Raw genomic sequence first — 24,618 nt, forward strand, 5'->3', positions numbered from 1 at the left:
CACATCAATAGTAATGAAAAGCACACTCTTTAGAGCAACAGTGTTATTTAAGAACTCAAAAGTACATTCCTAATGTTTCCACTTTACCCCACTTTTAATCTGAGTCCTGAAGGAACTTTCTTCATAAATACTAGTTTCTTAAGCATGTGTATTTTCTTCTATTGCTTGCGGTTTTTAGGTATAATCTCACTTTTCAAGATTTAAAGTACATACATTTTCCAAAAGTATTAAAAAGGCGGGATACCACTCTGAAGTGCAGTTTATGTCTGGAATACAAAATCTACACAAACATTCTACAAAGGAGTTCTGTTGCTTTCAAGAGGAAAGAACCTTTTAGGCGGAGTCTTCGGTAAGCACCAGTATTATTCCATGTGCCTCACGGGAGCGCATGACTGAGGATATTGCGTTGTTTTAATCATTTAGATGGATCACAGTAAATGACTTTTAATGACGAGTGTAGGAAAGTTCACGGAACATATACATTTGTATTTCTTTCAATTAATAAATTAGATGTTTGGGGGGCTTATGTTAACATTTTAGTTTGGCCCTACAGCAACTATGATATCTAGCATGGCTAGTAGTGATTAGAGTGAAGAAGGTTGTGAGAGTTGAGCTCATTTTGTGTGGGCAGATTCTTTTTTAGAGGACTGTAATGTTTTTTCAATGAACATAAAATACCCTTGGAATTGCAGGTTAACAGGGAGCAAGACTCATGTATATGCTTGATTATTTTGTTTATGGTTCAAATCTTTTTAATCTTTTAAGCCACCCTGCAGGATAAATGTCTAGCAGTATACAACATATACATCTTGTCCGTCAGGCGGAGGTCCTGCATGTAATAAGCCAACAATAGCACCCTTTCTTAACCTCCCCCCTCCACGTGCCAACACACTCAATTCCCATCATGACTGTTCAGCAGTGTTCAATTGGTAGAATGGGGTCATCCCTGAGCAGAGGCTAAGGAGAGTTCAGAAAGCCGCAAAATGCAAAGATATTTAGGGCACTTGAGTTCCCGAAAGTCTTGGGACAGAAGGGAAGTGCATGGTTGCCATACGTTATTGCAGGTTAACTCATTGTTCGTAGTGATTAGTGTGATTCTTTCCATTCCACGGATGTACCATGGGCGGTGGAGCCATCCTAAATGGGTGGGTGTATGATTTGTTCCCCAATGTGAGAGAATGTTTTGTATGGCTGCCCCCAGCACAAGTCCATCGTAATTGGTTAGGTTTGTGTGTGTGCCACATGGGTTGGAGTAAAAAGGCATACAAGTCAGAGATAGTCCTCTTGTCCGAGGTTTTTCGTGATCAGCCATTTTTTATTGGTTGTAAGGTGCCGCTGAGTAGTGGCCTTATTGTCGGGGAGTAGGAGCCAGTGACGGAGTTGCAGGTAATGTAAGCTTTCCGTCTCTGGGAGGCTAAAGTCTGAGCGTAGCTATGGGAAGGGAATTACCCCTTCTTCATCTATCATATGCCCCGTGTACTGCATTTACCAGGATGCAAAGGGGCGAACTGTTCTGGGAGGTGAAGCAGTGTGCTCCCATCCCTCTTCTGTTTGAAAAGGCTCAATTGAGCCTCTGAACTGACAAGCCGTTAGAGATGCACCTGTGCGTCAGGGAGAGGGACAGAGACCAGAGAGGAATGTGGCAGCTTTCTCAGCAAACCCAAAATGAATTTCGTTTTATCTCTACTGATGAAGTATAAAATCCAGAAACACATGTGTCTAGAGATTAACAGCACTAACCTGCACCAACTTTGGTGAAACACTCTGTAAAACTTCAAGTAAGCATGTAAATTGAATTGCATTTACCAGGATGCAAAGGGGCGAACTGTGCTGGGAGGTGAGGCAGTGTGCTCCAATCCCCCTTCTGTTTGAAAAGGCTCCCTTGAGCCTCTGAGCGGACGAGCTCTTGGAGATGCACCTGTGCGCCAGGGAGAGGTACAGAGACCTGAGAGGAATATGGCAGCTTTCTCAGCAAACCCCAGATGAATTTCATTTTATCTCTACTGATGAAGCTTTAGGAGATGCACCTGTGCGCCAGAGAGAGGTACTGAGACCTGAGAGACGGTGGCAGCCTTCTCAGCCACCCCAGAAGGAATTTCGTTTTTGATCACTACTGATGAAGGATAATATCCAGAACACGTGTCTAGAGATTTACAGCACTAACCTGCACCAGCTTTGGTGAACAACTACAGCTAAAAATCAAGTAAGCAAATACTGTGAACTGCCATTACCACAATGCTAAGGGGCGAACTGTGCCGGGAGGTGAGGCAGTGTGCTCCCATCCCCCTTCTGTTTGAAAAGGCTCCTTTGAGCCACTGAGCCGACGAGATTTTGGAGATGTACCTGTGCGCCAGAGAGAGGTACTGAGACCTGAGAGACTGTGGCAGCCTTCTCAGCCACCACAGAAGGAATATCGTTTTTGATCTCTACTCATGAAGGACAATATCCAGAAACACATGTGTCTAGAGATTTACAGCACTAACCTGCACCAACTTTGATGACCTACAGCTAAAAATCAAGTAAGCAAATACTGTGAACTGCATTTACCACAATGCTAAGGGGCGAACTGTGCTGGGAGGTGAAGCAGTGTGCTCCCATCCCCCTTCTGTTTGAAAAGGCTCCCTTGAGCCAGTGAGCTGATGAGCTTTTGGAGATGCACCTGTGCGCCAGAGAGAGGTACTGAGACAGCCTTCTCAGCCACCCCAAAAGGAATTTCCTTTTTTGATCTCTACTGTTGAAGGATAATATCCAGAAACACATGTGTCTAAAGATTTACAGCACTAACCTGCACCAACTTTGGTGAACAACTACAGCTAAAAATCAAGTAAGCAAATACTGTGAACTGTATTTACCACAATGCTAAGGGGCGAACTGTGCTGGGAGGTGAGGCATTGTGTTCCCATCCCCCTCCTCAGAGGCTACAGAAAGTTCAGAAAGCCGCAAAATGCAAACATATTCAGGGCACTTGAGTTCCCGAAAGTCTTGGGAAAGAAGGGAAATGTATGGTTGCCATGCGTTATTGCAGGTTAACTCATTGTTTGTAGTGATTAGTGTGATTATTTCCATTCCACGGATGTACCATGGGCGGTGGAGCCATCCTAAATGGATGGGTATATGTTTTGTTCCCCAAAGTGAGAGAATGTTTTGTATGGCTGCCCCCAGCACAAGTCCATCGTATTTGGTTAGGTTTGTGTGTGTGCCTCATGGGTTGGAGTAAAAAGGCATACAGGTCAGAGATAGTCCTCTTGTCCAACGTTTTCGTGATCAGCCATTTTTTATTGGCTGGAAGGTGCTGCTGAGTTGTGGCCTTATTGTCGGGTTGTAGGAGCCAGTGACGGAGTTGCAGGTAATGTAAGCTTTCCGTTTCTGGGAGGTTATAGTCTGAGCGTAGCTGTGGGAAGGGAATTGCCCCTTCTTCACCTATCATATGCCCCGTGGAGCGGCAACTGGTCTGCCGCCAAGCCATGAATGCACCCGGGTGATTCCCGGGTGAAAAATCAGGGTTATCGAACAAGGGGGACAGCGGGGAGGGGAAGGATGACAATCCATAGTATGTACTACACCAATACCATGTATCCATTGTCACCTTAGTGATGGGTGAGAGGTATAGGTCTGGGGGCGGTGCGGTTTCTTCAGGAAAGTAATCTTACATAAGGAGGTTCCAGCAACTGCCTGGTCTCGGAAAAGCCAGTGATGCTTGGATTCATCCTTATTCCATTCAACCAGGTATAATAGTTGGGCAGCGTTAAAGTATAATTGGAGGTAAGGTATACCCAAACCCCCGTCACGTGTGGGGAGGTAGCGAACCTCTCTTCACATCTCTGGTTTCTTCCCAGCCCAAACAAAGTGTTGGAATTCCACCTGTAGCTTATGGAGCATCCCTGCCAGAGGCTGTAGGGAAAGGGTTTATGTACACGTAGAGAATCTTGGGAAGGATAGTAATTTTCAAGGGCTGCAATTCTTCCAAGCCATGATATCTGGAGACAACCCAACCGGGTTAATTCTAATTTTGTGTGCTTATGTAGGGATCAGAAGTTAATGTCGATAGTTTTCTGGAGAGAGGGTGCTAGTTGGATGCCGAAGTGGGGGATCAAATTCTTAGTCCACTGTATAGGAAACTGAGCTGCGAGGTGGGATTCTGTCTCATGAGATAAGGAGAGACTCAACATCTGGGAGTTCGCGAAGTTGACTCGGAAGCCTGAGGTGAGGCCAACGCTTCACGTTTGGTGAGAAAAGCAGGTAGGGCTGTTACTTGTCTGTCTAGGGTCACTAAAAAGTCATCAGCATAAAGGCTGATTTTATGTTGTTTACCTCCTAACAATGTGCTAGTAATTGCGAGGTTAATGTGATACCTCTGGGCCAGAGGCTTCATGTAAAGAGCAAACAGCAGGGGATACAGTGGGCACCCCGGCCGAGTGCCTCTGTTGATGGGGAAGAGTGTGGATGTGTGACTGTTCACTCTTACAGAAACAGAGGGGAGGTGGGAGCATCTGAGTATTCAGGTGCTAAATCTTTTGGCTACACTTGTTTTAAAAAGGGCCAGTGGACTATGTCAAACGCCTCCTCAGTGTCGACCGTCAGGAGCAGGAACGCATCCTTTATGCGCAAGGCCTTCTCTATAATGTGCAAGACATTTTTGTGCTCGTCTGACATTGTGGAATAAAGCCAGTTTGGTCTGGTTCTATGATGGCTGGCATGTAGGGGTCAAGCCTAGCCACAGAATGCAGGTGAATAGTTTGAGTTACACATTCAGGACCGAAATTGGACGGTATGAGCTGCACGGCTGCCAGTCCTTGCTGGGTTTGGGGATTACCGTCACAAGGGCTGTCAACATCAAGGCAGGGATAGCACTTTGGGCTGAGAAGGAGTTAAATATTCGGGTCAGGAACGGTGCAAGTATAGGACAAAACGTTTTATAAAAAGGGGCTGAAACCCCATCGGGTCCCAGAGATTGACTGTTTGAATTGCGAGATTGCCGTGATGACCTCAGGGTTCAACTGTTGATCTGTATATAAGTCAGCATGAAAGTCTCGAAAGAATTCAGCAATCAGGGCATCCTCTGTGATATTCGTCCCAGTTGTGTGTCGAAGTGTGCGAACCCCCATATTTTGCAGTCTAGTACGTCGTTGGTGAGTCAACAGACTACCACATGTATCCCCTCCCATTTAGTAAATGGGACGTTGTGGAAGTGCTGCATATTCTGCTTTGTCTAAGTCGATATTCGCTAACTGTGCTCATGCAATTGTCAATTGCCGCCAAATTCTTGGCACCCCTGTGCGTTGGTGAATGCCCTCGAGTTCCTTCACTCGCCTCGTCAGGGCATCTCTCTTTTCTTTACAAATGTTATTTTCCACGGCTGAGATAGCGATGAATTCCCAGTGGGTGACCGCCTTTAAGGACTCCCAGAGTGTTGCAGTGGCTACCTCGGGGGTGTCATTCAACTCTAGGTAATTAGAGATGGCTAGCCCCACTTGTTTCCCAACTTCTGGGCGCTGCAGAAGAGTGTCCCGTAACCACCAAGAATGCGTACATCGTTGTGTGGGTGGAGAGTTGAGAGTGAGTGGGACCATGAAGTGGTCTGATAGAGCTGCCGGGAATAGCTCAACATCCGAGGTGAGGTTGAGGACGTCCTTTGTACCCAAAAAGAAATCCAGTCTCTCATGTTTTGTGTGCGTGCGATAGGTAGGAATATTCCCAAGTCATGGGATGTAATTCTCTCCAGATGTCGTGAAGGACCATCTTCCCAAGTTCCCGGTGTCCCTCCTCTGAGAGTGCTCCAGTCTGCCCAAATCTGGGTGTGGACCTGTCAAGGACATTATCTAGTACTAAGTTAAAGTCTCAGCCTACAAGAACAGTTCAATCATGGGAGGAGAGGACCTCCGTGAACGCAGCTTGTATGAACGTTTTTTGGCCCTCGTTTGGGGAGCAACTGGATGCCACTACTAGGGACCATTGCCCAAGGGTCAACTGTAATGCAAAGAGGCAGCCTTTCACCTCAGCCGTTTTGGTGCCTATTGTCCCTCGAAAGTGGTGTGTGAGAATAGAAGCACCACTCCTGCTGTTTTGCTGCATGTGGAGGAGAAAAATTGATGTGGGAAAGAGCAGGATCTAAGCTTATGATAGTCATGCGGGAGGAGATGCTTCTCTTGGAGAGCATACGTCAGCCCCGTGCTCTCCAAGTAGGACAAGACAGTCCTGTGTTTAATTGAGCTATTGAGGCCCTTAACATTTAGGGTGATAATCTTAAGTGGGCGAGCCATTCGGGGAGCCCAGGGTAAGCGGAGTGTTCTTGGCCATGGAAATCATGGCGCTTCTCGGGCCTTACCTATCGGCCCAGGGTCTCGTCGGCAAAGTATGCGTAAGGAACTGTGTGTGCTGTGAGCGTGAGTGAATCTACAATACGAACAAGCCCCCCTACAACTGTTTTAACCAATAAGAAATAATAAACAAAGACAAATAGAGAAAACTTACAGTCTACAGTCCAAGTGTCCAATTTGGGGGTCAAGTTGTGGCCAATCCTCCCCGCCCCGCCACCCACCCACCCGCTGATTGTCAATGTGCTTGCCCATCAGCGTTAAGAGGTGTCAGGCTTTGCCAGTGCACCAGGGATAGAATCAATGGCTGCTTGTTGGCCGTTTACGATGGTGTAGGTCCAGTCTAGTGATCAGTTTCCCCGAACCGCGAATGCACCAGCCTGGACACCCGATGGGCAGATGTGTCGGAGAGGTTCGGGGGCCGAGATAAGGTGGTGCCGGGTCGATGCCTAGTACCTTGAAAGTTTCTTTGAAGGAGAAGAGTTGGTGGAGCCTCCCTTCCAGCCTGAAGATCAATCGGAATGGATGGCCCCAAGCATAGGGCACCCCTATGTTCGGGAGATGAGAAGCCCCTGGTCTGAAGGCCCGTCTCTTTAATAAGGTAGGTGCTGCCAAGGCTTGGAAGAGAGTGAGCGACTGGTCACGGAAGGTAATAGGATGCTTCTATCACGCTTTACGTAAAATGTCCTCTTTCAACTGGAAGTCCAGTAAGCACACCAGGATGTCCACTGGAAGAACAGAGTCCGTTTGCTCAGGGCCTCTTCTGTGCGTCCAGTCTCAAGACTTGGGGGAGCGTCCATCACAAAGCTAAAGAGGTCCATGACATAGTCCCTGAGATCAGTGCCTTCTGTTTTGGGGGGTGCGCCTCGGATCCAGATATTGTTCAGATGGACCTGTTCTCCAAGTCTTCTGTGTGCGCCTGTAGGTCCAGCTGCTGGTCCCGAAGCCGCAAGATTTCTTGTTGTAGCGCTTCCACGTCTTCCACATATCCATTGCCTTGGTCCTCCAGCACCTAGACCTGGTCCCCCAGTGAGTCCCTGTCTCTCCTGATTTCCCGGATGTCTGAGGAGAGGTCTCTTTTGACATCTTGCAGGTTGTCTCCAAGAGCAGTAAACAGGGATTTCAGGAACAATAGGTTTATCAGCTCCTCTGGACCCTCTTCGTCCTGTGTGAAGTGTGGTCGCTGCAGTGGGACACACACTGGCCATGCCTCCTGGCGGTCGAGAGAGCATTTCTTTTAAGGTGCGATCCTTTTTGGCTCTGGCAGCCGCCATCTAGGAGGAGAGGGACCAGGTGCCCCTGGGCCTGGTTCGTTCTACTCTTTGGCAATCCCTAGGGGAAGCACCTGGAATCTTGACCACCCAGATGCAGTGAGGAGGGAGGTAGTCGCTCTCTCAGGGTCGCAATTCTGCCAAGGTATACTCTGTTATGTCAGCTGAACAGTACTGAGGAGGGGTCCTAGGCTATGCCATCATGTTCATCTCTGTTTTACTGACGGACGTTAGCCGGCAGGGACCACTTGGAGGCTCTTGACTGCCTAGGTTCAGTTAGGGAAGAGGTATCCGCTTTCCCGGATTCACAGTTGCGCCATGGTCCACTCCGTAGGCCGGCTGAGCAATACGAGGGGGGGGGGGGCAGGCTATACCCCAGTGACCATCGCTGTTTCACCCAAGGCCGTCGCACAGCATGGACCTCTTTGGGGTTCAGACCCGGGGAGGGTAATATAGCTGCCGCAGGCCCGGTACGTGCTGACCTCCGGGCAATCCACTGGGGCGGGACGCTTGTTCTCTCTTTCAGCCTCCTCCTTGCCAGAAATTCTCTGACGTGCCGCTCGCCGATGGACCAGCCGCCGTCCACCAGGCTTTCAAGGAGGGCTGCGGGGTCCAGCTGCAGCCGTGCACGAATGATCACCCTCCAATCAATGGTTGTGGGCCCCTGCAACAGCTGCTAAAGCCTATCCCTCCTCCTCGATCGGCCTCCACCTGGATTGCAGTGAGCTGCGCCCTACGAGGCCCTGTGTGTTTCGGCTTGAAGGCCTCTTCTGTGCAGAGGCTCCAGTGCGGCCCATGTGCGCAACTCACCTCAGCTTTAGGCCAAAGCCAACCAGTCTCGGAGGCTCCACAGGATTCTCGGCGGTCCGAGACAGCTATGACTCAGCTCCCTCGAGTCACTGCGCAACTAGCCTCCTCTGTATAGTGTCTGTTTCTGAAGCCCCAGCCGCCGTGTCATCCGGACGCAGCCCGAGCCGGTACTACTGCGGCTGTGCTTCTTTCTTGCGACCTCACTCTCTCGGCTGATCTAGCACCTCATGCATGGGCCAAGCTTTAGTTCCGCACCTAAGCAGGCGCTGCTTCACTGCTCGCGACCTGGGCTGCCGCATGGGATGCTGATGTTGCACGTCCCGTGGGCCAGGCCTCCTCCGCGATCTCGGTCTGCAGCTTGGAGCAATAGTTGCCAAGGTTTCAGATTGCTATGTGTGACATTTTCATAATTTCAGTGCAATTATGAGTGACATTTCAACAACTATGAATGACACCTTCTCGCGAGCAAAATCAAGTAATAAAGACAAGGGAAGCATATAAATATCAGAAATTACACTCATCTAAGGAAAGAGAAACTCAAAGAAGATCTTAAAACTGCTGTAAAGCACCAGAAATGGAAGGGCACTTAGGTGTGTATGTGCGAGGCGCGCTGCTTCTAAGCACCTCATGCCCATGACCCACAAGACCTCCAGCCTCGGCCTCCCTGAGCTCTGAGGCGCTCCATTCGCCCTACTATGTCTCTCACATTCCTATGGGGACACCCAGGCTGCAGGCACAGAGAGCATGTGCAGCCTCGTACTACAGATGTAAATGTGTGAGTCGCTTTGCTTCTAATCACCTAACACCAATGATCCACGTCCCCTCCAGCCCTCCCTGAGTTCTGAGGTACCCCCTCTGCCCTACCATGCCTCTAACAACTCTACGGGGTCACCCAGGCTGCTGACACGCATGTAGGGTCATGATACATGTGTGAATGTGCTAGGTAGTCTGCATCTTAAACACACCACTGCCACCCAGAACCTCCAGCCTTCCTTGAGTACTGAGGCACTCTCTCCGCCCTACTGTGCCTCTCACACTCATAAGGGCACATCCAGGCACTGCAGGTACAGAAAGCACAAGACAGATGAGCTGCCTACATTTAAAATTAAGAGTCAACAGCTGACTCGTAGTCACTGCTACAGACAGGCACGGGCATTGACTGAGCAACAAATAGCACTAAGCAGCTGAGGTACACAGCCAGCAGCATTATTTCATAAACTACCGATCAATTCAGTGACGCCAAAAATACTTATAACCCCACCCCTCCAAAACACCCTCCTGCCCATTGCACAGATCACAGCACACCGCAGCTTTCATAGAGACCTACACACGACTGACCAGAGTCACCGGCAGGGCCCAATTAAAACGAGTTAGTACAGGACGATGTGGGCTCGGTCCATTCCAGGACTCTTGAAAAGTAATGTGTAACTTACACTGCAGCCAGACAGATTAGTAAGAATGTACAAAGCGATGGGCACCGGTTGAGACTAGTGTAAATGCTCAGCTGAATTTCTGTGCTTCTGTTCTTAGTGATGGTTTGAGCATGGGGTTATGTGGGGACACAGCAGCAAGGACTGCAGAGCTAAGAAGTATGAAACAGAGCCCCGGGCGTGGCAGGAGAAGAGGCGGAGTGGGGGGCCTTACCGTGGTTCCTGAGGGACCAACATATTTTGTGCTCACAGTGAACCATGGTTGCCGGCACAAAGGTCAGGCCCTGAGTCTTCTCAAGTCACAAGAGGTGGGAGGGGCAAGCCGCTGCGAGTATGCGAGCTAGAGAGAAATGTAAGGGCATGGATCCAGCCTGAATGGCGTCGGGGACTCTGCATCACTGGTGCCGGGCTCAGACTGTTATCCACTCCGCCCCCCTCGCGGCAATCATTTCAAAAGGTGGCTGGCCTTAGTTCAGGCTGACTGTCCTGGATTCGAGTTCTATCGGGCCTGGCACCGGCTGCTGCACCAATCTTACCGTCCAGTGAGTGTCACGGAAGACTCCCATGATGTCCCACGACGTTCGATTACTCCACTGCACTGACTCTTCCTCAGCCGGGCATGGCAAAATCGTATTAACAGCTTGTGGCTGCCATCATAAGCCCCACAGCATGGGCCCCCTAAGAGCAGACAGCAGCGCTGAGAAAGCCGAGCGCGGCGCCACCTACAAACTAATGAGCCCACGCAGTGCTGGCTTTTCCCATAAACTTCCTGTGACGCCAGATGGCAGCAGGACGTGACGTCCCCCGCGGCGCACCTGTCCAATTGTGTCAGTTGGGCCCAGCCCTGGAGTCATGCTGTCTGACTCACGACCGCAGGGCGCAATGTAATCACCACCTCCTGAATAAGATAGATACATTGTAGCATTAAATGACGATGAGCCTGAGGCGGCTCCTTAGCTCAGCTGGAAGCCCCCAAGCCTGGGGGAGCAGCGCGCACACGCCACAGGCTTGGCGCTGTCACCTACCAAACAGTTCCTTCAACTTCACAGTGGCAGCTGGCACATGTAGATATGCGTGACAATGCATTTCAGTGTGGTGATGCGTACCACCACACTGAAATGCAATACTCTAACGCCCGATATGTGATACTTGGCAGGGCTGTGGGGCTGCACCTCGGAATTTTGTCTCCCGCAGTCCGGGCTGCGGCTTCAGTTTAGGATCCCGCCACAGGGCTCCAGCATGTATTGAGGCTCAAAAGCCTGGCAGTCTGACGTGTGATGGCTGTGGGATTCGGCGTCAGGCCGGAGAGACGGGAAATTACGCCTCACCAGGTCGCCATCTTGGCCACGCCCCCAGTTATGAAGATTATTTTGTTTTAAGAAATGTTTGTAGTACAGTGTCTTAGGTTCCCAGATGCCCTACAGTCAGGGGTGAGGCATATACAGGTGTTGCGTAAATTGAGAACAACATAGGCATATGGCGTTTAGACACAATAAATTTCCCTTACCCAGGTCTCCAAAGTGAGCAGCCTCCATGTGACTGGGTTGCTTCTTAAGTGCTGCAGTTCTGCTGCTGGAATACGAGTCCATGTTAGCAGAGATTGCGTTGATGGCCACATGGCTTGGTCCGGCGGCCTCAAGTATTGCATGGTTTTTAGTGCTTCGGGTTGGGGAATGTACTGGTACTGCAGCTGAAACATATAAAGGAAAATGCAAGGGATTGGCTTCTTATGTGCAACACATCACTCGATTGATTTCAGCCAATGAGTCCATGCTACATTAACCATGGTATTAATGAGGTTGATTGCAAATTGCTTCTGAATAACCCGAAGACAACCTAAAGAAAAAATTGTTTGAGCAAAGAAAGCGAATCGTCTTTTTCACAGAGAACCTGAGGTTGCTTATTCAACACACCATTTATCTAATGTGAAAATCGCAATGACTAGTTCCATATAGGACAATAAAACACATATTAAACTTAATTTACATCAAATATTTTTCATTTATTTTTGTAACACAAAAAATGCATATGAATTATATAAATGTTTCTGATTCCAAGTACAGCATTTGTTATAATAAAAGCTAGAGTCAATGGTAAATATATGATTTTACGTTACTTTAGAATTATATGGCGTTCTTATATAGCAAGGTGATAGAAAGTTCAGACATGGTTTGTGGATTGATAGTTTGAATAGGAATGACAGTCTGCATGAGTTAAACCGGCTTGTTTGTACATGGCTCAAGTGCGTCTAGGTGTTCCAAGCGTTTGTCAGCATAGTAGCGTAGGTTATAAATGGTTGCGTTCGTCTGTGAAGGCATGAGGAGATCACTTATTTAAGAAAAGAAGGGTGTTTTGCTAAAAGGGCAATTTTCAATTCTGTCCTTTAAATGTAGAGTACCAGTATAAGATTCACGTGGAATCTGTTCCAGAGTTTAGGGTGTCGTTTTGGCAAGGCAGTTGTTTGATATCTCTGGCACTGTGTTAATGTATGTATGTAGGTGTCTGCATAGTGTGAACCTAGCCAAAGCCACATATATCCATGAATTGAAGGAAGGTTTGGGCAGGTCTGATGGAGACAGGAATATTGTTCTGTATGCTGGGTGAGTCAATGAAGACTTATTTTTTGCTTTATTCCTGCTTGCATTTCTTGTTCTCTGATTTAGCATATCCTGCCAGCGTATGTGTTAAGATTTGCTAGAGAAGGTTAGTCTGACAGCCAGAAAGTCAAGGATGCCACTAATGGTGACCTTGTTGATGATAAACCTGAGCTACAAGCTCGGGTGAGTAGGCATGGGGAGACAATGGAGTTCTAAAAAGAGAAGGATGATGTGGTTGATTTCCTTCAGGCACTCGAGGAGTCGTGCCACAGCCTGAGGACAGTGTGGAGTCTCGGAGGCCATGGAGTCAAATCTCCATTCAGAAGCGAGAGAATGAGGGTGTGGGCAACATTTTGGAGTAATATTCCCAAGGGCAGTTATTTTTATTAACTGCTATCATGCCATCCTTGCCTTCTAGGGAATGTACTCTTGAGTGAGAGGTAGTTGCGGAGGATAAATCAGGGTAATTTGCCATTGGATGATTGTTCGTGTTGAAACCATTTAGGTTGATGTTGATGGGTCAAACTTTCACTGGCTGCTGTTGGCTAGCAGGAGGACCTCTGTTTTGGAGATGTTGAATTTCAAGTAGGTGGACATCCAGGAGCTAATGACGTGGAGATAGTGCTTGAGAATGCAAATGGTGAGAGCAGAGGAGACTCATGAACACTTGTGTGTCATTGCTGTATTGGAATATTTTGAAGTAGCCGACTGTGAGAGCAGTTCTGAGGGGTTTTGCGTAATGATTACAGATGACATGGGACACGAGAGAGCCCTTGGGTACCCAGGAGATGATGGGAAGCTTCTGTGATCTTGAGGTACCCATCTGGATGATCTGATGTCAGTTAGAAAAGTATTCTTACAAGTTTGAAAAGGGGATATGAATCACTGGAAGACATGTCTGGTGAATCCAGTTTTGAGATGCCAGGCTGTGAATGAGGATAGAACGGGCAATGGATTCAAAAGCAGCCAAGAGGTTGAGGAGTATCAGGCGGTAGGGACCAAATTGACATGTTTATGAGGGCATCAACCTGCCTGAATTGTGGCTGTTTCAGTAGTGCATACTATATTGAAACCGGACGGTCAGCCGTGAAAGATACATTTGGAATTGAGGTGATCTCAGAGTTAGGTGTCGATTGCTTTTTTGATGATCTTGCTAGTGAAGATTAGATGGCTGATAGTAACGGACCAATAACTGGCAATGCCATGTGTGCCAACTGTTGGTTTCTTTAGGAGAGTGAGGATTGATAGTGTTTAGGGCTTCAGGGAAAGTGCCTTGGGTGTTTTGGAGAGAGGTTCTCCATTGAGGGTTTTGATGACCATGAGGGTAGGACATTGTTTTCAAAGGAGATGGCTTTCAAGGAGACGAGGATGTTGGTAAGGTAGCTGTTGGATGGTGCACAGTTGGGAGAATGTAAGCACTATGCTGTTGATGTGCATTGGATTTTCTGTATTTTGCACTGGAGAAGAAACTTTGAACTTGTAAGAGAAGTGTGGGGTTAGTGAGTTTAGCTAGAGGTGAATGATTATCTTGAAGAGTGCTGTGTGTCTGTTTGATGTTTCACTGATGGCTAATGTAGTATTCGAATCTGGCAGACCTCCTACGTTGTCTGTGCACAAAGCTCATAATTTTAGTTCTGTGATGCATTTGGGTGATCCGCTTTTCTTTTCTAGCTTTTTTTTAATGATGCAATTGTTGTTGTGATGTCTCTGGAGTATTGATGGTTTTGACTTGCACTTTTGTGTTTTCATTGGGGCATGTATGCTTTTGTGGTGTGCCAGGGACATGTTAAAATCCCTTTAGAAAGGTGTTAACATATGATGTCATGGGTGGTTATGTCATGGCGAGAATAAGGACTCTTTTGGAGAGTTGCAATTAAGAAACTGTTGTAGAAGCCAATGATTTTCTGTTGCCATTTAGAATGGCCTCAGTGAGTACGTGGGGTGTGGAGAAAAGTGATATGAACAACAAGATGGTAGATCCAGTTTAGGGGAATTTGCGGACTGCAATGGGTAACTGGTGAGAACGAGATCAAGGGGCTTTGAAATAGGTACGTTCAGTGACTTGTGTTTTATGTTGAATGCACTTAGGAGGTTAAAGTCTCGGAGTAGAAGAAAAAGGAAGTTGGAAAATATGTGTGTAGTATGTGTTTTTATGGGTAGTGCATGTGCGAGTTTTTGGGAGTGTGTGTCGTTTATGCAATGAGTGCACTAAAACTGTGACATGTGAGAAGGTCTGAAATGCTTAGAGCGTATAGTACTGAAGAGGACGTATTAATGAGCATGAGGAGGATGGGAGTAGTGGGATGTGGATGAGGCTGATTCTGGTGCATGTGCTTCTGTTTTTATTCCCAGGTAGTGTGTGTGAGTTTAGGGCTGGGTAGTGTAGAGAGGGGGTTATGATTAGTATATCACCTGGTGCCTGCTTGTGGCTATTGCTATAGGGTTCGTCCTGTCCCTAACAGGATAAAACAGGCTGCCCAATTTTCTTAGTACGCCCCCTTAAATGTGGACTTCCATGCAATGGGAGGCCATGGAGGTGGCAGAACAGAATGAACACTGATTGGCTGGGTAGGCAGTAGGTGTGTATGGGGCACAACTACAGCCATCTGCTCTGTTTTTAAATAACCGAATTTCTAGTGGTAAGAATCAGGGAGGTGCTGATTGGTTGGGTGGATGTCAGGAGTCTTTGTGACAACCTACTCCTCATTTGATCGTTCTGACCGACCTGCTCTATTTTAGTACGGAAGAGAAATGGTTTGGTTAAGTTGCTTACCACCAATGCTAGACTCTACATGCTGATAGAGGTGCTGCTCTTTTGAAATTGGGTGGCGAATTCCCCCATGACGAGACTATGACACTACCTGGCATTGGTGGCAGCTGATTATAGTAGTGGGGGGCAAAGGCCTTTTGTGACCTGCATCCCAGTGTACAGACTGCCATGGTCTCTACCTGGTATAACCATATTGTAAGTCACTGGATGACCCACTGGTTCTACAAACTGTGCGTGAAAGTTTAGGTATAAAATAGATGGTGCTGCCTTGAGTTGGATTCTCTCAAGATGCATCAATCCCCTATGGTTGTAAGGCATTCCATTGGGTTTAAAAGCGGTCACTGCTGCTATCGCCCCTTCTCTCTGCAAGTCACCCAGCACGGCTCATCCAATTCGCCCTCCTTGTTGAATTCATTGTGAAGTGAGATGCAGGTGTCCAATTCAACAAGGCATGCTATTTGCTGACAATAGCAACACATGACTTTTGAAATGGCTGAAGGCAAAGCTAAGTCTTCACACCAAATACAAAGGAGAGGGGCTATTGCTAATTTCACATTTCCTGTATTCTTTCCAGCTGCAGAAAGAAGACTAAAGCATCAGCATCTCAGTGGCCAGAGAGCTGTCAGGAAACCAATACACAAAGTGACAGCTTCATTTTGACTGGCTGTTATGGAGCTGTTGTACACCTGAAAAAAATACACTTTGTCAGAAACGCAAAATCTGTCAACAACAGTTTAGAGTGGATTAAGGCCAGTTACACAAGTCTGCTATAAACTGACCTATTTGGTTTGTAGTGAATGCAGCCAAGGCTTGGAATAATCTTCCATCACACCTCAGCAGGTTGGCCTGCCGTTTGGCTTTTCGTAAAGCTCTAAACATTTGGCTGTTTACAGACTAATTTCACTTTGGCTTTGAACCTTAGGAAATTTCACATAGCGCCAGGACACCTATGGGTAACAGCAGCGCTTAATAAATGTTGTAAATAAATAAATAAATAAACCAGTGTTTAGGGACCTGAGGTAGGTAGACTTATTGGTCCTTTACTTTTGACGGGTAACAACTACACACTCAGATCTGGGGAAAAGTCTTCACTGATGGTACTGCTGAGTGAGACACAGAGGTGGGCTAACCTGCGAATTGAGGACTAGGCCAATTAAGCCCATAACCCAAATCCAGCTTTACAGAACATGAGGGGGTCAGCAACTACAAAATGCCATGGGAGAGAGCCTGGAATTGGTGTCCAGTCCGATATACATCTCTCTAGAAAATAGTTCTTAGTGAGAACCTCTGTGCTCATCCCGTTGACTGTGGCTGGATGTTTGTGTGAGGCCCAAGTGGCTCTCAGCACATCACCATTGTGCCTTTTATCTTTTGTGACCTGATGTTCGTGTGAAGCATGTGTACATGTCAGTGCATCACTGATGCCCCTTCTGTTGCCCTGAGACCTGATATCCATGTGAGACCTCTGTACATATTTGCTGCCAGGGGGTCTCCTGATAAGTGGCCAGCACGTCAACAAGGTATGTGTACGTTACCTGCTGCTGCCCATCCCTCCTACTTTTTCTGCACTTGCCTCGCCACTTGTTTTTATGCAGCGGATAGTCACTGAACTGTGCAACTGCTTCTGAAGATATTACTGACAGTGTGGGCCTTCCTGATCGATGGACAGAGAATGCTAGGTGTGCTGCAACAGAGATCGATGCATGTACATCAGTTATGGTCTAACTAGATATTCATTTAGAATAATTGTGTTGTAGTACCTATTAAATACATAGACAGCATATCACTTATACGACTAATGCCCATTAAACATTATATTTATTGTGATTTATATGTTATAAGAACTAGATGTTTTATCATACACCAGCCTCTAAGAATAAACCTTTAATGATTGACTTTGCTGAATCCCTGAAAGTTGAAGCCTAAAGAGGAGACACCTGAACATTTAGCGAGCAGGAAATAGTACCAGGTTCCAGTGTTTCCAAGGACAGCGGGTATACTTTTCATAGCGACTACATAATTGCTCTTCAGTCACACAGGCCTCAGAGAACTGGTTCTGGCAGTGAAGCTTCATCTTGTGGGGAGTCAAACAATATGTGGAGAGTATATTTTGTTACATAGCCAGGTTGTTTGGATTAGATGTTACTGAAGATGGCGCACCCTTTATTTAACTGGAAGCTTGCTAGAATGGGCAAACACTGGAGTACTCGGGAAGGTTTTCTCTTTTTCTCGTGATCAGGCAGCTGCGTGAAAAACAAACTTTGACAACACTCGGGTGTTTGGACTAGTCGACTTTAACTTGTCAATATGCAATAGTACAACAACCTGAAAATAGGAGTAGAGAAAACTGCCAGTGGCAAATAAGGTTTCATATTTTTAAAAGGGCTCAGTTGGAGTCAGGTCATTAGGGACCATTTTATCACATATTTTAAGTAAGACGTGTTGGAGTCCCCAGATCTCCACAGTAACTTGGATCAATGATAATGAGAGATAGATAATCTTAGGTACGATAGAGCAACATTCTGATTGCGGGAAGAGTGAGACAATGTTGGTAAAGGAGGACAATTTATCTTTTGGAGAGATTCAATTTTAGGTAAACTTAATTTATGTATTTATGCATGTAAGCGTTTGCCATTTCTATAGCGCAAATTTAGCCAAAAGGCAGCGGGGTGCTGTACATAATCAAAGTCCAACATAAAGTCAACTAGGGACATGTGAAATAGCTGTTTTGTGGTTTGCTAATGCACTGTGGTGTAGTGTTGAACACTTACCTAAACTGGAGCAGAGCTGGGGCAGTCCGAATGGATAAAGGGATGTTGTTCCAGATCCTGGGTCCATAGATGAAAAAGGCCTGCTGCCTTGTTTTTTTACACTTCTTACTCTATAGCTTCATGGTGTCCTGGCTGAGCATGTGCAGAAAGTTACTAGTGATAGTGAGCTTGTCTGAAAGATAAGTAGGGGTTGCTGGTTGCAATGCCTTTGTAAATGATGCAGCTAGTTCTAAAGGTGGTGAGGGCCAGCAATGAAATTCCTTCAAGGTGGTAGTGATGTGATCATATTTCTTCAAACCTCTTATGAGACATGCTACGGTGTGTAAGATACCCTAAAGAGTGGCCAGTGTGGCGTATTGGAGGTCATAAAGTAGAATATTTCCACGACACAGATGCAAGAGTACATGGCCTTGAACAGCACTTCTGAAGTCACTTTCTGTAAGAAACTATTACACTTTCTTTAGAAGAGAGATGGCACCAGTACATCTTTGCTTTTTGACAATGTGTTCCTTCAATTTGAGGTTGGTGTACAGGGTGAATCTAAGTGACTTTGTACTGAGTTAAAGCTAGGATTGAAATCAGTCAAGGTTCATGTCACGGAGCCATGTCTGTACTGTTTGCTGTTTTTGGAAAGTAACATGATTTCTGTCTTGGTTGGATTGAACTTCAGGTAGGTTCTTCACAACCAGATCTAGATGATGTGCAGGCAACGTTGGAGGTGTTGGGTGTCTGAAGCAGAAAATACTTTTAGGTAGAGTTGTGTATTGTTAGCACATTGGTAAATCTTGATGCTGTTAACTGTGAGAAAAGCTCAAAGGAAATCTAAGTAAATGCTGAGAGGGACAGTATGCAACCATGTGGGGCTCCGCATGTCAGAGGGATCTTTTGCGACCTAGCAGTTCCCTTGCGAATAAACTGGTGCTGGCTGGAAAGGTAGGAGGAGAATAAGTGAAGAACACTGCTGCTGAATCCCATTTGAGACTCCAGAGTGCATTTGAGGGTGGGATGGTCTACTGTGTTAAAGGCAAATGAGGTCAAGCAATATCAAAAGGCAGAGGTCATCTTCATCTGTAATCAGTATAGTATTGTCTACAAGGACTAAGGTAGCGGTCATCATACTGCAGCATGAGCTGACACCAGAGGGGATGTGGCCGGTCTTGAGAACTTCTAGGAAGATGCCTGGAGTGAGGGAGGCATTGACACTAGTGAATAGTGGTGAAAAAGCAACCCCAGAGAATGCTTTGATGAAGGATGGGGGTAAGGCATCACCTTCATGGAAAGTGGCTTTAAGGGAGTTAAGCATGTGAACAAGAGATTTGAGAGTTAATTAATGAAGCCCTTGCTCTGTCTTGGAGGCCTGTAAATTAGATGGAAGGTAGCAGGCTTAGTTAGTTGCAGGGTGTGCGAAATAGAATGTCAATAAACCCATGGAGTTTAATGTTACTTGCCTAAGATGCAAGATCAGGAGGACTCTTGTGTGCAGTTCACACGATGGATGCTGAAGCCCATAGGAAGAATGGCACCTAAGATGTGCGAGGATGTGAGGGTGAACCACGTTTCTGGGAAGAAGAGGATATCAGACATGTGACAGCTGATGAGGTCTGTGATGTCCAGTGTTTGGAGTACTGTTAGAGTTAATGAGCAGAAGCGTGAATGTGTGTTCTGTAGTTTGAGGGTGTGTGGTAATTAATGGGATGAGTACGATGTGTGTTGTGTGATTGCTATGTGAGTGTTTGGATCGTTTAGGTCTGGGTGTGATTGTGAGGAGTGGCATTATGGGGTGCTGGGTGAGACATACAATTATATCTTACCTTGTGAGATTTCAGTCAAACAGGGGTTCTGGCCCAAAGGCCTTCCTGGCTCGGTCTGTGTTTTCCCATTGCTGGGGATGGTCTAGCATGAAAGATGCCCTGAAGAATGGCTTGAAGTAGGGAGCAGACAAGACGCGATGCCACTTCCTGTGTATAGGGCTAGTGAAGAACAACGTCCTCTTGCCTGTATTCTGCTTTAAAAGATGTATGACGGTGAGGCATTCTTCTAGTTACTGGATTTCATATCTCAATGATATATTGATGCAGAATTGGTTGTCACCTTTTTAATACCCATCTCTGTTTTAATAATGAATGAAGATATGTGATTAGTGAGTAGCGCCCCAGGGGTTACATATAGATGTTTAAAACCATTGGTAAATAAAGTGAACCCTGGGGATGCCAATGATAGGAACATTCCTAGGGAATCTGAATCATTTAGAATCAGTCAGATAGGAATAATAAGAAACATTTGAAGACTGTGCAGAGGGATTACAGCACACTAGGGCTCTTACATGCTAAAGCTCCTAAAAGCTTTATCTAAAACTTACATACTCAGCCTTTTATATTTGTAAGCATTTGAAAGCTACCTTAAGAAAAAACGCGAGACTGCTGAATGAAAATGAAACGGTGTTTACCGTTGAATTATAACTCAAAATTCCATGACAACATTAACTGTGATTCAGATACAACTCTGCCCTTATTTATACTGTGAATAAACGTGGTTGTTCTTTATAAAATCCAGGAAAGTTTTCTATGAAAGCAGAATAAAACTGGTTGGCTAATGGACAGAAATAGTTCATGCACTACATTCTTTCTTGGAGGTACAGTGCCTTCCTTATAAAGAGACTAAGGAGTTAGGTCCGTACAAGGGGTGGGGGAGGCTGGACCCTATTCTGAACTGAAAAAACACAAAATGCCAACACCCACCTATTTCTTTAGAAAAAAAGCAAATTATTTAGGAGCATAGGACAAACACAATTTCTTACATTTGACCCGGTATATATATTTATTTATACCTGTCTATACCTGTCTACTTCAGTATATTTCTGTTATTTTTATAGTTTATACAAAGAAGGAAAAAACATACATTCACTTATTCACAATTAGACCTATACCATACTATTTACAAGACAAAAAAAATATACATTTCAATTATACATTTATCATACATTCTACATGTGATACATGTGATACAAAATACAAACAAAGATATTATAGGACACTGTTTAGCCAAGAGCTAATCTATATTGGCCCACGTTTCTTATCCTATATCCACCTCCTATACACCGAGCTGACGGCGTCGGTGAGGGTGACCAGGGCTGTATCCTCTTGCTTCTCGGTGCAACGAGGCAGGGTTGCCCCCTGTCCCCGTACCTATTCGCCCTGGCTATGGAGCCGCTGGCGGCGTGGGTGCGCATGTACCCGCAATTGAAGGGATTTGAGTGGGCTCCGGGTGCCTCTGATAGAATTGCGTTGTACGCTGATGACGTTCTCTTCTTTCTGACGGACTTGAACAGGTCGGGGCCGAGAATACTAGAAGTCATGGAAATCTTTGGCGAGTCCTCCGGACTGTTTATGAACCCCCGGAAGTCCACGATATGGATACTGGGAGATCCCGAGGCGGTGGGGCCCTGGGCCGCTGCGTTGCAGAGGGTGGTTAGAGGGCTCAAATACCTGGGGGTGTTTCTCACGGACATGCCCGTAGTATCATGGAAGAGGAACTTAGCACCGGTTTGGGAGCGCGCAAGATCGGACATGAAAATCTGGTCCCGTATGCCTCTAACGATCTATGGCCGGTCGGCGATCTTTAAGATGGTCACACTCCTGCAGTTGCTCTACCAGCTGCAGAACCTCCCATATCCGATAACACCCAGATGGTTTTCGCAGGTGAATTCTGCGTTGGGACAGTTCCTGTGGCAGGGAAAAGCATTCCGAGTTGCAATCCGTACGTGTTTTCTGTCCACATATTGTGGGGGACTGGCGACCTCCGATATTCTCTCCTCTTATCAGGCCTTCCATCTCCTGATTTTGAACGAGTGGTGGTATGGGGACAGGGGAGACCCGGCGTACGCACTGGAGCGGCTCTTGATGGAGCCACACACCCTACACATGGTACTGTATTCTGCGCCGTTGCGGAGGGATCTGCCGCCGGCTACGAAGCTAGTCTTTAATATCTGGCGACAGTCCTTGAAGCGCATGAGGTGGTGGAATAAGTTGACGGATGAGACCCCGTTGTGGCATAACGGACGACTTCCGGAGCTCGCGACCCTACGGGGTTTTCGGGATTGGGATGCCATAGGGATCTCGACCCTGTGGGATGTGGTGCGGAATGGGACACTCAAGTCCTTTACGAACCTGCAGAGAGAATTCCACATGCCTCGATCTAAATTCTTTCGCTACCTGCAGCTCCTCCATGCCCTTTCCCCTAGTTTGGTGGGCATTGAAGTGCTCCCGGAGTTTAGCCCCCTGGAGTCCAAGGTCTTTATGGGAGATCTGGAGACCAAAAAGATCTCGAGGATCTATCAGTCCCTGGTCACCCATAGTGCCCCGACGATGGATAAACTGCGAGGAGTGTGGGAGGAGGACATCGGCGCTCTTGAGGAAGAGGATTGGAGGGAGGCCCTAGCGGCCCCGCGGGGGGCCGCGATAGCCATGCGCTTGCGGCTTATTCAATTTAAATTTCTGCACCGCATCTATTTTACCCGGGCCCGATTGTGGCGAGCGGGTCTGATCGCTTCCCCGGAGAGCCTTCGATGCGGCCGGGAGGAGGGCACCTTTCTTCATACGGTATGGTCCTGCACCGCATTGGACCGATTTTGGCGAGAGGTTTTCGCGTGCTTGTCAGAAGTGTTGGGGTGGAGGCTCCCGCGCACCCCGCGGTTGGCTCTTCTCCACGTGATGGATGGGATCGGTGGCAACGCCTATAAATGGCATCTGCTGCTCCTGGGGCTCACCCTGGCAAAACGGGACATCGCCAGGGGCTGGAAGAATGACCGGGGCCCCCCCGCTCTCTGCCTGGAGGAATGGTCTAGATTTTAACATGGGGTTAGAACAACCCATCTTCGTCGCCCGTGGCTGTCCGCGGAAGCATTATAAAATATGGAAGAGGTGGGCGGATTATAGAGGATTGTGGCTGGATCCCCCGGGTGAGTCTGATGATCCCCCTGGAGATTGATGTGAGAGGGGCTGACTGTGGGGGTAGGTCCTTTTTGGCACGGGTGCTCCCGGGTGGAGCGGGGCCAGGGGGGGGGGGGACTCTGCTGCAGGTTCTCCTCTGTGTGTGAGTAGTTTTCAACGGATGATTCTTTGGTAGTCTATGCTTTGTACTCGGTGGTCGGTATCGCAATCTGGGGTGGGGTGGCGGGTGGTGTTGGTTAATTGGCTCGTTTGACTCAGTTCTCTGGCGGCGTGGTCTTTTTATATAATAAGCTCCACGCCCGTTTGTGCTTCCTACATTGCTGTGGCAGTGGTCTCAGGAGTGCAGAGCCCTGCGCCCTTGGAGCGGTGGCCTCAGGGGAAATACTCTGTTCAATTTTCCAGCACTTAAGATGGGCACTGTAAACAGGACACTTTATTGGCTAGGAATGTACTCCCTTTATTTTGGTTTCTAAAGCAGACGCGTACAGAGAAACAAGGTTGAATCTACTAAATGTAATGTTGTGCATTTATGTGTTGAATGAGCCCAGAGGGGGGAGGGGGTAGGAGGGTTGTTGGGCCTTGTTTCTTTTTGTTTTCTTAAAATTCAATTGAGAAGTAATGTATAGTCGCAGTACTATTAGATTAGATGTCTGATTAATGCAGGTTGTGTTGCCCCCAAAAGAGATGTACGAAGGTGTAATACTTGGCTGGGCTTCCTTGCAGATTTGCGCCCTATCTGGTCACAATTCCGTAGGGGGTGGTGCAATGTCTGATTATGTACTGTAATGCTATTATTCAATAAAATATGTTTAAAAAAAAAAAAAACTTGACTTATTTGGAAGGGGGAGGAGTGACCTTCAATGAAGGTTACTCTAGATACATTTCACAAGCTTATGCTATACAAATAGGACTAATCAATGTCGTAAGTAAAGCAAGGCTGTGTTTTATGCTACAGAAGGATTTTGCAGTAATGTGAATTTCCCTTTAATTTTAAAATAATCTTTGAAGTAAAACATTTGCTTAATCTCTTTCGCAATAATAACATGTAGGATGTTTGAGATATATAGGAAAGATACACAGTATTATCTCACACGCAAACACGGATCCCCCCCTCCATCCCAGCCACACCTTTCCTACTGTTACACCACAGACCCAATCTTGTATATGACACTAAACACTTATAAATTCACCTCTGTGAAAGGATAAGACATGCAGAGTACCAAATGAGTATGTACTGAATGGTCTGTATATATAGGTTACTTGGCCTTCCACAGAGCCAATGTTGTGTAGAGTTGTGCTTTCCCTGCTGAAAGTAATAACTTTCTAGGGCACAGCACCTTAGCCACATCTGCATGTTTTATATTCAACCACTGTGAGACTGTCAAAGATAGCTTTGTTAACTGCAGTTACCAGGAGAGAGGCATAAGAATGTTTACGTATGAGAAATGTATGTTCCACAAGCAAGTTTTGTATGCTGTGACGAGAAGTGAGCTCTGTCCTGCAGAGGGCTGCTTCAATAGAGACACTACCTGACTTCATGTGGGGATGTGGGTCTCAGATGTAAGAAACAAGAGCTACATATCAAATATACATGATTCTAAGGCTGTCTGCAGATTCCGTCCTTGCTCTAACCTCAAACATGACAATATGCAAGAAAAAGACCAATCAATTTTCAGTCTTTTGCACTCCCACTTGCTAACGAAATT

General features: G+C 46.7%; 1 protein-coding gene across 3 annotated transcripts in view; it reads right to left on the reverse strand.

The window, feature by feature from the left end:
• Positions 1–24,618, reverse strand: part of AKAP10 (A-kinase anchoring protein 10) — a 522,318-nt gene that overhangs the window by 351,518 nt on the left and 146,182 nt on the right. For 2 of the 3 annotated variants that reach the window (XM_078679922.1, XM_078679919.1), the window contains exon 3: positions 11,333–11,515. In XM_078679922.1, the coding sequence (XP_078536048.1) occupies positions 11,333–11,515 (183 nt within the window). Of the gene's footprint in view, positions 1–11,332; positions 11,516–17,963; positions 18,098–24,618 lie in introns of those variants that run through there. The other variant, XM_078679921.1, reaches the window with a different exon arrangement.

This window comes from Lissotriton helveticus, chromosome 3_1 (genome assembly GCF_964261635.1).
Source record: "Lissotriton helveticus chromosome 3_1, aLisHel1.1, whole genome shotgun sequence".
NCBI lineage: Eukaryota > Metazoa > Chordata > Amphibia > Caudata > Salamandridae > Lissotriton > Lissotriton helveticus.